This window comes from Saccoglossus kowalevskii, chromosome 3 (genome assembly GCF_978046115.1).
Source record: "Saccoglossus kowalevskii chromosome 3, keSacKowa6.1, whole genome shotgun sequence".
Taxonomy (NCBI): Eukaryota; Metazoa; Hemichordata; class Enteropneusta; family Harrimaniidae; genus Saccoglossus; species Saccoglossus kowalevskii.
This window is the reverse complement of record NC_140643.1, coordinates 31467824-31480335: the sequence shown is the minus strand read 5'-3', so window position 1 is coordinate 31480335 and position 12512 is coordinate 31467824. Positions and strand designations below refer to the sequence as shown.

The 12512-nt window shown below is 33.3% G+C and overlaps 1 protein-coding gene across 2 annotated transcripts in view; it reads left to right on the top strand.

The window, feature by feature from the left end:
- The first annotated feature begins 469 nt into the window (after nucleotides 1–469).
- Nucleotides 470–12512, top strand: part of LOC100369467 (tubulin glycylase 3A-like) — a 32862-nt gene continuing 20819 nt past the window's right edge. For both annotated transcript variants that reach the window (XM_085497048.1, XM_085497049.1), the window contains exons 1-3: nucleotides 470–1063; nucleotides 8842–8931; nucleotides 12300–12504. In XM_085497048.1, the coding sequence (XP_085353174.1) occupies nucleotides 584–1063; nucleotides 8842–8931; nucleotides 12300–12504 (775 nt within the window). In that variant the 5' untranslated portion in view covers nucleotides 470–583. The remainder of the gene's footprint in view (nucleotides 1064–8841; nucleotides 8932–12299; nucleotides 12505–12512) is intronic.

Sequence of the window (12512 nt, the reverse complement as noted above, 5' to 3'; positions counted from 1 at the left end):
ATGCCAGTGAACAACAATCGAGTCGGGTGACACAGCGACCCAAATCTAGTAGTGTTATTCAAATCTGTTTTCCTTGTTATTATACACAATATATTTTAGAAGGTAAGTGATTTTCTTGGTGCATTATGTTATAGAATGTTTAAAATTTACACATTTGAACGGATAAAACAATGAATATATTACTGATTATCGGAGTGTAAGTTTTACCGCCCTTAATCTTGGCCTTCTGCACGCTTGCTATGTCCGCTCTTTTGGCGAAAACTTACACATTTTAATTGAGAAGTACCATCTACGTGTATCGTATGAGACCTTGACCTTAGCGGCGTGTCAACTGGGTGGTGTATTTAATAATTTGTAGGGGTGAATTATTGTGAATGGTTTAGATTTACAAAAGGACTCGGAATGGTGTTCATGTTTTATTCATGAGTTGAGTTCACCAAGTACAATGTACACAAATATATACGATGGCGTCCATGGTTACCTTGTACAACGCTGCTTCAATATAGCGCCGCCTATTCGTCTGTCGCAGTCCATTTGATTGAAACGTTTATGACTGCTATCTTACCAACATGTTGTTTCTATTATGACCAGGCATGTTACGGGGTCACCAGACATTTCATCTCTGCTGACGATCAACTACAAACGCCAAGTATCGGCTCCCACTGCGGGAAGCACCACCTGCGCTGCTCGCAGCAGTCACTCGACACCCCCATCGTCCATGTTGGTCTTTCAGTCCCGTCAGCAGCACCAAGAAAATGATGTGATACCACGGACGGCAAGACTGGCAAAAATGAAGACCCAGTTACCATCACAGAGCAGGTTCAGCTTTGAGTCAGAGCTGACCTTTGCTCCAAAACTGAATGCAACTAGCTTGAAAATGGTGAAGGAACGTGGGAATGAGTTCCGATCGGGAGTCTATCCAGTCCGACAGAAACCAAAAGAATCTGAAAAGCTTTTTACATTCAAGCCGCAAGTAAGCCAAACTAGTGCAAAAATAGTGGATAATCTTGGAACAACATTTATGGCCAGACAAGAATTGCATTTAGAAAAGCAAAAGAAATTGGTGAGTACTTTATAATGTGTAAATCTTTAATTGATATGTAATGGTGGTTACCAAATGTGTGATATTTAAAGCTCAAAATATAAGGTCTATTGCTTCTGAAAACATTACAGGTGTGTATCTTGTTACCTTTAAAACTGTAACATACTTTGTAATGTACCACTCTTGAGAAGTTAAAAAAAATGTTGACTGTCAGTTTTCAAATTAAATGCTTGAGTTGATTTGTTAATTAATTTGATTGATTTGTTAATTAATTTAAAACCGAGTTACTTTAATGACATTTTGTCATCGTGGATGCCCATAAATCATAATATTGTGACATTTTATAGTGACCAAAATTTCACTTTTTACAGTATATTCTTTCTGCTGAAAAAAATCTTTGGATCCATCCTAAAGCCCCAAAAAATACTGTTCTGATAATCCTGTCCTATCTAAAAATGTTGCCTATCCTAAACTGATCAACCATGAAATTATGACGCGTAATCTCATGGGATTTCAATAACTGTATTATCTTGAATTTTGACCAAATTAGGAAAACTTGAATGTAAACGCCATTAAATATGGATTTTAACTAATCAGCAATTCAGCATAAACAAAATTATGTCAAAAGCAGGAAAAAAAATTTAAATCCTATCTACCATACCTGGATATTATTAGAACAACACAATATATTTTGTTTGTACTAGTAGAATACAATAGAACCTTATAACCAGTAAAGGTGACACAAATGACCCTGAAGACTGAATCTTTTATTTGTCACTTCGATTCTGCATACTAGCTAGTACAGTTGGTAAATAGTGTCAGTGTATTGTTAAATCTACTGATTCACAGACAAACAATTCAACTGTCTATATTTAGAAATAACCAATTACATGATATTTTAATAAACTCTAGTTAAGTAGTATCAAATTTTATGTGAAAAATTGTCCAAAATTATGTTTAATATTCGCCACTATCGTTTTTCATGATTGGACGTCATTCGTCTGCATGACATTTTGCAATGACTTCCTGTTCTTAAACATTACTTTGAAATGTCCACATGCAGCTCTAAATTTTGCAGTTTTTCTTCTAATAAAATAAATAAAATAAAGCAGTTTGAAAAAGGGTAGGTGGCCATTTTGAGACATTTGTTATGTTGTTGAACACCAGCTGTTTTTAACAGAGGAAGCTGCTATTTTATGATTCTTTCCTGATAAATTATTATTAGCACCTGCTGTCTGACCTGGAAACAGACGCCTGAAGTCAATCTCTATATATATTATTATTAGAGCAGAATTTTAAAACTCCACAGTTGCCTCAATGAATCATGTTTGATGCGAGTCCCATGCAATCTATAAAAACACATGTAAAATAAATTATTAACGTGGAATTTGAACATGCACTGCTTGACGACTGGTGCTTTAAGTGCAGTGTGTTGGCTTTCTTTATCCATGTAGTTCATAACGTAACTTGCCAACTCTAATATCAATGTATGAAAGATTGTGAACTGTAGATACAAATACATTTAAATGAAGGATAGAGGAAAACAATAAAAATGACAAGAACAATACCCTAGTGTTCTATCAGTGAGGTAACAACAGAATGGTCATGGCATTAACTACATACCGTAGAGTCTATGCTAACAGAAGCAACAATGTTGCCTCCTGCCAAAATACTGAAGTGAATGGTGTTGGTTTTACAAATCCAAAACAAAATACACAATGTTCAGTGATGTAGTACTGCGTGTTGTTTCCATACATCAAAACATGTCAAAACATTTATTGTCATTTTGAAGCTTGTTGGTGTACAATTTGTCCTTGGTGTTATTTCTGTTCATTGGGATACAATTAAATTTCAATGTCTACAATGGTGAACTGCTTCGCAAACAATTGGAAATGTATACCACATTTATTTGAATTTGTTTACCATGACAAGCACCTGCGGACCTCAACCAAGGTTCCCCCAAAGTCACATTCGTTAGTGAATGAATCTCGGCCAGTGGAATTGGCCTTCCCATTGAGTCTGTGGCATATTCACCCACGGTAGGGGTCGACCCTTTGATATTCAGCTAAACGTAGGATTTGAACTTGGGTCTACCGATCATGTGCGACAACCACTATGCTACCAGTGACCAGTCATGGCTCTGTTTGATCTGCAGAGGGCGCCATCACAATAACCTTCCTGAGATGTGCAGTTTTTGTTATCACCATTTTGTTGTTGTTTACCATGGTTTGCAATTCATTATTACATTGTTAACTCATTGTTATTTTCAAGTACTGTTATCTGAGTTCTGAATTTTTAAAAAATATTTTTTTTTTGTAAATTATATAGATTTCCTAATGTAATGTCCCCTGTGGTTTTATCAACTACCGGTAGTTGTAAGTTATTTTGCATGCTCTCCAGATTATCTAATCTCTTGTTGGTTTTTTGAGTTGTGTAAGGCTGATGATGAAAAATGTCTTTTTCCCATTGTTTGAACAACATTAGATTGCCCTGGCACAGCTTAGCACCTTGTACTTCTGTACAGTCTACACATTTCATTTTTGATATATTTGAATTCTTCTAAGTGAACTAGTCTGCAGGCACATTCAGGCACACAACCATGTAAAATCTGTATATCCTAACAGTGCCCCAAAGACCGATTTGAGAAAAATATCACCCCACGATCTCCAAAACTAAAAAAATAATACATTTGGAAATTTTAAAAGTTGAAAGATTTTTAGGGCATGGCCTAATCTACAGTACCAATATTATAGTGGTTTTATTTAAGTGGTATTTTTTTAATGTGGCACTGTATGCTTATAGACCTAAATAGCCTAAATTAAGGCTCTATCCTACCTTAAATTGCTTGCACTAAAAGTTTTTTTTAAAAGTAATGTTAGTATGAGATCAAAGTTATTATATGTTGATTATATTTACAGAATGTAATACACACTCATAAACCATTGCAGTATTGATGTCTTCTTTAAAATTGGTAATAATTTATTATTTGTATTATTATTTGCATATCAAAGATGTTGGTTGACCCTTGACTGACTTGTGGCCAGTTTATCCCAAACACACCAAAAATAAACATTTAAATATGTCATGAACAGTTTCTCATGCATGCTTTGATAAGTTTTATTCAAACTTGCATCATTTTGTTTCGTGATTTGATTTAAAATGGCAGACTGGTGGCCATTTTTTTTTTTACAATTGACCTTTTTGGCATAAATTTAGTATCGGGTATTACGGTATAGGTTAAATGTTGTCTTCAGTCATTTTTGAATTTTGATGAAATTAAGTTGATTAGTGATCATTTTTGTCAATAAAAATCAACTGTCAACTGTGTTTTGGATAACTATAATTTCACATATTTTGGGGAAAAGTTTCTTTTAAGCAAATAAATCAAACAATAAATACTTTTCGTTTCATTTATATTATGTTTTTTGTGTGTGAAAGCATGGATTTCCATAGCAATCTCAATTTTCAACCTCAACTCAGAATAGGTGTTTCAAACAACAAAACGCATCACTGTATGTACAAACATTGTAAGATATCTCTAAAGCAAACAAACTAATAAATAAACAACTGTAAAATTGACCCACATTTTTATGTGATACATATGCTTAGTAAACTTTGAAATCAGGGAACTCATGCAGTGAATACAGTGATTGGTTTCGTAATTTACTCTGAGATGATTTTAAACATTTTTTTTCTTGTCTGTTTTTTGTGTACATTGTATCCATTATCATATATTCCAATAGAATAAGTTCAGTGAATAAATAAAAAAACTCAGTGAGCCTGCCGTGCGAAAACAACATAGCTGGGGACGATTTTCCATCTTGTGCATGTTTCATGAACACATGAAGCGACACACACGTTAGGGCAACAGAGAAAGTCATGACAGGACCTACATACCTTGAGAAATTGGTATGCTTGGAGAAGACTAGTAAGAATGTAGTAAATGTGCCAATTGACACCAATGATTAACACTTACATTTGTTTTAATGGATGCTTCAATGCATTCATCTATAGTTGTCAGCACAGAAATTACAAGCAATATTGACTCCTGAGATGCCATGATTTTAATTGCATGTAATTAGAAGAAGGCGATAGAGGGCGTGATTTCTGCCCAAATGTGTTTATACAGTCATAGGCATGTCTGCGCTCAGTCCTGAGTTCAACCCTGAGATTTGTCGGAGCCAAACTAGACATTGAAGTTGGTATGAGCTGAATGTATTTACACATCAATTTTTGTTGGCTAAAGCTGTTGGGAAAATGCTGTTGTGTATAACTATGTATTTTTACTGAAATTTAATTTTGCTATTTTATTGTTTCGGGTGTTTTCAGTACATTTATGAGTTCAAGAATTACCAGGGAAACAATAAGTTTTTTTGTTCACATGGATTTAATTTTAACTTATCAGCAAAAACAGTGAAATTAAAACCCAGTGAATAATTGATGCATTTACAGTAGCTGATGAGATAAGAAATATTTTCTACCTATGAAGGTATTACTATCTATGGTTGGGTTGACAAATCGCATATGCAGTGTGCAGTGCAGGTGGTTGTTTCACAATGTACACTGGAGCTCTTCATTTTATTTACACTTTGAGATGTACCTTTTGATCAGTGAACACTGTTCAGTATGTGTTATTTGCATCAATGAGCACCTACAATGACTTTTGCCCATTCTTTTGTAGGGATACAAAAGAAAAAAGTTTTTCAAGTGAATGGACTGCGTTTTTTAATTTCTTACTCTTTTAAATACATGTACCATCTTAATTTGGTAACCTTCTTTAGTATGTCCTGCAACTAAATATGCTTAAAAAAAAAGATTTTGGTCAGTGCTTGCAATTATACGCACTACTTTGCTGCCAAACAACTTCCCTTGCTCTATTATAAAATTGTTGTCCCTCCCACTGCCCTTGCTCTATTTAAAACTTTCTGCCCCTCCCATTTGTATCCTGACTCAACTTGGCTGCCAACAAAATGTGATCTATTGTCATGAAGTAGCCGAGTGTGTGCATGAGGTTAAAGCCTAAGTGTAGTCTTACACAGTGTAAAGTACTCATATAGTAGAGGTGTGTCCCGGTATTCACTTTAGTATGTCAAATAGGTTCAAGGGGCAAGTGCCTGCGTTAGTAATGTCAATCATGATATAGAAACAAGCTCAGATTTTTTCTTGTCTAGTGGAATTCAAGTTCATTTCCATGGATGATACTTGATTCACTTTCATACAAAATCTTTCCGCATTTATACATGTTGAACGTAAACAGTGAACAGCTGTTAAAATTCTATTTGAATTTTGTTTTATTTATATTAAATCCCCAACAAAGCTGAAATGAGTATTATATTTCATTTGAATGCTCTTGCTAAATGTACTGATAATATTCAATGTGTGACATTTTACTTGTTGACATCAAATATATGTACTGAGCGTAATGGTGTTATGAATGTATTCATGGTTGCCAGGGGTGATATTATAATGCATGAAAAGCTTTGCGATAATCAGCAGCTGCATGCTGTTAATACATTCTACTATGCTGCTATGCTCTACATTGTGTCCGGTTTATGGCTCAAACTCACGGCATTATAAGTCCAATGATTACCGCTGTAGACCTTGGAGTTCAATCACAATGATTTGAAGAGCAATTGTTAACCATGTTACAACGTAGGAAACACAAGGTGAGCGAGAGACGTTACATGTATTGAAACCGGGGGAGGATACATGCTGTCTAAAGCTATATCCGTATTGATCTTATCTGCCGGATTCCATGTTGCATTTGTTTTTTCACACCTAATGAACTAATCAGAATTAAGTGAAATGAGTTGATCATATCTAAATGTGAGATTTAATCTGCTATTTGCTACATAAGCTGGAGATTAAGCTTATTGATTTCTGTGTAAAATATGTATAATTGGTTTCCCTGGCATTTTTATTGCATTTAAAACAACTGATTGATTTACCTGTGTTTTTAATTGCCTTTTAATTGACAATGTTGTCTTATAAATCTGAATTAATCAACATAAATAAGCCATTGCCTAAAATTCCAACATAGATTTTCCCTCTCCTGTGTTAGAAGTATAATTGTAATAGTTACTATGATTCTATATTTCGTACTATGACTATGTCGGTCTTAACCCTTTTGATGTTGTTGTTGATGTTGACTTGTTAAATGTGTTGTTTAAATTCTCAATACCATTTGTGTTAAACCAGCTTCCCTGTTAACGTTGTTGAGGTGGAAGTAATTCAACTTGGTCATCATACTATTTTCTGTTGTTGTTGTGCTGGTTATATGGGGCTTCTGATTAAATCAAGCACATTTAAAGTCTGAGTCCAGTGTCAAATGTAAAATAATAATAAAAGTGTCCTATTTTTAGTTATAATATTAAAAAAAACAAAGGTTTGCAGTGAACATCTTCGACCTGGTCATTAAAAATGTTCCAAGTATATTAATCATCATCAACTTTGTCATTTTTTTAGATTGTTGATTTGTGGTTCCGGGAGTTAATTGTTATTTTATGTGATTTCTGTGATTATCCGTAGACAAATTTGATATATCCATTTGCAAATGAATTATTAAAACAGCAATGCGATTTTTTGTTATACTTTAAATAATTTAGTGTCTTCTGAGTATAAATGTCAGAAAGACTTTAAAAATCAATTTTTTTTTTTAAATTAAATCTCATTTCTCTCCTAATATATGTATATAACCATTGAATATTAATTTGAATGTTATGATACTGTTATTGAGAATGTCCTACATCTCAGGCGTTTATTTTCTCATGAATAAAAACTCATCCAACGTTGCTACCAACGGTTGCTTGCCATTAAAGTGCTTTGTATTGATCTACCGTTATTTAATTAAGAAAATAATTTTTTTTATTAAACCCTACATTGTGACTAGTGTCAATCAACCTTTGTTGTTGCATCCTCTCAGTGAACTGGTTGTGGATATTCATGCATATTATTCTATTTTGTACATTTCATTGTTAGTTTCTGACATATTGCTTAAACATACTTTGTCTTCGTCAATCATATTAAATCTAATAACAGTTAAAAGGTTCAAATCATTGTACATTATACCTGTGTTCATTTTAAAGCCACACTTCAAAGTGAAACACCTATACAACTATTCATTGATTATTCCCCAACCTTATACTGCATTTGTGAGAAATTGTCAGTTAAAACGTCATAGTATACTTACTTTTAGTTATTGTGATATTTTATATCCTCTGTAACTTGACTTTTTTGATGTTCAGCATGTTCACCATAGCAACTGAGCAGTTCACATCGGTTTTGTTCACACAAAAATGTTAATGAGAATATTTTGCTTTCAAGACTCCTATCAAATTTTTTCTAACTTAAATTTTTTTATTTTTTTATTTGGGTGGATCTGGATCATGTTCTTAAAATGGAGGTCCCATTGTTTATTGTCATCAAAAATTAAACTTAAAATTCATCAATTCATCATCATATTTTTTTGTGCTTTGAGTTTTATTGTATCTCATGTTTCTCTGAAAATTAAAGATGTACGTTAAGTAATTTTTTTCAGAACTTGAACTTGGGAGCTTTGAGAGCTCCACTATTCTCATTGCCAATGTTCCTAAATTTGAATTTACAGCAAATGTGATTTAATTTGATGTGAATCGATGTGACTGGGGAGACATAGACCTTTGCATGTAACGTTACAAGAACCCCTCATAGACCTAATATCCAATATCCAAATACTAAAACATTTTGCATCATCCTTACTGTATATCATATACTTCATCTTTGATTCAATTTATTTTCTATTTTTTGTTATTTCTTTTCAGTATGAGCAAAGTAAGATGCCTTTTAAAGGCAGGCTTACCCCTGTAGCACAACATAAAGCTAAAAATAAAGATAAAAATAGTGCCAAAGAGGTAAGTAATTCTTTTTTTTATTTAGTTAGTAATAATATTTGTAATCTCTCTGGTACATAAATATTCTATTTGATGCCTAAAACAACTTTACTACCTCATATTTCACCCAAAAGAATATTCTGATTAATTTTTATAAACACCCTTTTTGTTAAGAAATTGCTCCTTTCTTCTTACAACCATTATATTGGGTTTTACACCCAAAGTTAGGTTCATGGAATAACTTTTTAACAGATAAAACCACAAATGTTTTATTTTATGAAAAGATGCTCTGCAAATCACACTTCTAAAATGCTTTTATTGTCTGCAAATTTACCCCCTCAAGTTTACAAATTGGTTTGATCAGAATAGATAGATAGAATTTTTTATTTGGAACGTACCAATGAAATCTTGAGTAAAGTCCAAAATTAAAAATAACAAAACAAAACAAAACATTCAGGACAACAAAAACTTGCAGTACTAAAACATATCAAGAAATATGTTTTCTATTTCATTAAGTTAGCATAGATGTAGCAAATTTTAGCCAAGTGGTCACTGGGGGGACCGCACTAGCATTTTGGTGTCTTGAGTCCTAGCGACAAAACATGTACACTACATCCTTCAGAAAACCGTATTTAATAGAATTTAAAGTAAAAATTTAAAAAACCCTGCCTTACCAACTGGGTGGAACTCTTTTAGGTGTCCATTATTTTATATTCCCCATTGGGCATTCATACATTGATCATTCAAAAAGGCGTTTTCTCAAATTTCTTTAACTTTGAACTGATCTGAAGGAACAAAAGTATGATTTGACCCATTGGTAATGAAAATAACTCTTATAGCTGCTACGCTCTGTAGAGCTGGCTTCAACCATGAGCTTTATTTAGTGTTTCTGTGAATAAAAACTAATGTATATACACATGCTTTATACATATATACAATTATACATACACTTGTTGTTAGTTACCAGTTACAAAGGTTGCACACTGTTGGTATATGTACATGCTCATAAATGCCCTGTTGTATACATGTAAAAAGTTAATAGAGCTTGTCCAATTTGATCTCATTTATCACATGTTATGAGTCCCATTCTATTTGCTTGTCGGTTCTCTTGCTAGTTTATTGAAATTTATGAAAAAAAACAACATATTATCCTAATTAAAAGATGACTATATTAATTGAAACATAACACACTGTTATAAATAGGCCATCCATTGTTAGTCAGCCACTTAACATATATTGATTAATCTATGATCATGTTTAGGCGTGTTCCACTTCGACTTTGTCAATTTTTCTTTGAGTGGTATTACCAGTTTATAAAACAGTCCTTAGGCTTTTTACGGTCATGACTACAGGTGATTCAGTGCTTTTTATGGCTTTTTTTTGTTCATTGTTTATATTTTGGCACCAGACTGTTTGTGCAGCAGGTTGCAGTGTAATTAATAATGCATTTACTTTCTAGAGGAATTAAGTACCAGACCGTATAATTCTACAGAATAAATTGATCCACAAAACTAAAATGAATAAATGAATTTGATCTCTCCATGCAACAATAATGCATGAATCTTATGCTGAAATATGCCTTAAAGCTAAGAGGGTTCATTCCTGTAGCTGTTGTATTACTTTGAAGAGTAGATGCATTGTATAATTAAATGGTACCGGTCACTGGTAGCATAGTTGTTGTCACATCAGTTTCATGATGAATGCGACTTTGGGGGAACCACAGGTGCTTGTGTTCGACTGAGCCTGGTTGACGCCAGGATAGTGCATTAAATTGCCATTTGATAGGAAGATAGCTGCACAGCCCTGTCATGTTGTCCCAAATATGAATACTACTTCTGTGGAAAAAATACACTATGTGACAGTACTACCACTTGCAATTTGCACATACAAAAAAAAAGTCAGGAGAGACAACAGTGGCACTCAATGTCCAGAACTGTTGCTTGGCACAAAAAACATTTAAAAAAAAAAAAGTTGATTTTATGAAAATAAAATAAATAAAAGATTTATAAATGTTTTCATAAATTTCAAATGACTGTTAAAAAAAAAACTTGAGCAAACAGATGCATGTCAATAAATCAGTCAATCATTGTTACAATGGGCTTTATCTATAGCCAATGAAATCAACGCATTCATTAGATTTGAATAAAGCGTGAGAGTCTTCTTAGGTAAATAAATATTTCATAATTTTCTATCAAAACACGTTCATGCCTTCTTGAAATTCACTGTATGTGAAATCCTTGCTTCTTCTAATACAATGACATGAACACACTGATGTGAAAGGATACTCTAACACTATGTTTACTGTAATGGTATTGTTTGTATGACTTGAAACGACACACAAAATATCAATGCTTCCTAGCTCTGCACAATCTATTTTTCCATTCATAATGCTTTGATGACAATCTTTCACAAATTAAACCTGCTTAATTTTTTCCATATTTTTCAAAAATGATCATCAAGACCTGTAGAAAAATTATTTCGATTTGGCACAAACCCCAAAAAAGTTACAGAAAACTCCAAAAAGTTTCACCATAATGATGTCGATCAATGAGTTATAAAATGCCTACCAAACTTATCATTAGTAGGCTAAATGTTTTGTCATAAAATAGTAACCATTTTTTTTCACCGTTTGGATTAATTAGTATACACACACTTCCAGTACTTTAGTACTGACTCTATATGAATACCATAATACATTTGTGTATATACTGTAGTGTATGCACTTAATGGCAGAGGTGTGTTTGGTCAAAATAAGTCATACTTCAATAATCCAGTTTACAATGAATGTCACTGTTAGATGCAGTTCAAAACAGACTTACCCAATGTATAGATTGACCTCTGTACATCGGTCTATGTAGTATCTCAGACGTATCTAAGTTGATTACATTCACACATATATTAAACATCTTGGGATACATATGCATATCGATGCGTTTTAGGATCTGTTTCAAGATGGCTTAAGCAGCCCATCATAGAATCTAGCATTTCAACGACTACTAGTACTCAAAAATTGTTAAAATTGTAGTTTTTTTCAGCAACAATGTAGATAATATGATAATAATACAATATGATAAGTGTTATTTTATGTTTGTCCCAGTAGGCAACCAGTTTTCGTATTTGGTTGTCGATAACAAAAGTGGTTGTCATGACAATCATCAATTCTAATCCCTGAGTGCAATGTAATAGTCCCAAGACCCCTCAAATAATAGAAGAGATGTCTGAATGCAACTTTAATATATGGTACATTTTATGTAATATAATGTAAACTTTATTGTATCCTCAAGTTTTATTTTTCATTATATACCCAGTACTAAGAGAGATGATACTTATTGTAAAAAAGCTCATGTTATTACATCTAGTAGTAATTGGTTTATCTAATTATTTCACAGGCCGATAACTCACAAGTTGCATGGGCCACCCCAGCAGAGACGCCAACCAAATTTGATGTTGAATCCGGGAACCGAGAAAACCTGCCACCAGTAATATCACGATCTACATCGATAGCCACAAGTGTACTAAATCCGTCCAAGTCACCAAGACCACCTCCACAACAACAGACACAATCCAATTTACATTTACAAAAACTTCAAGAAGGTAAATTG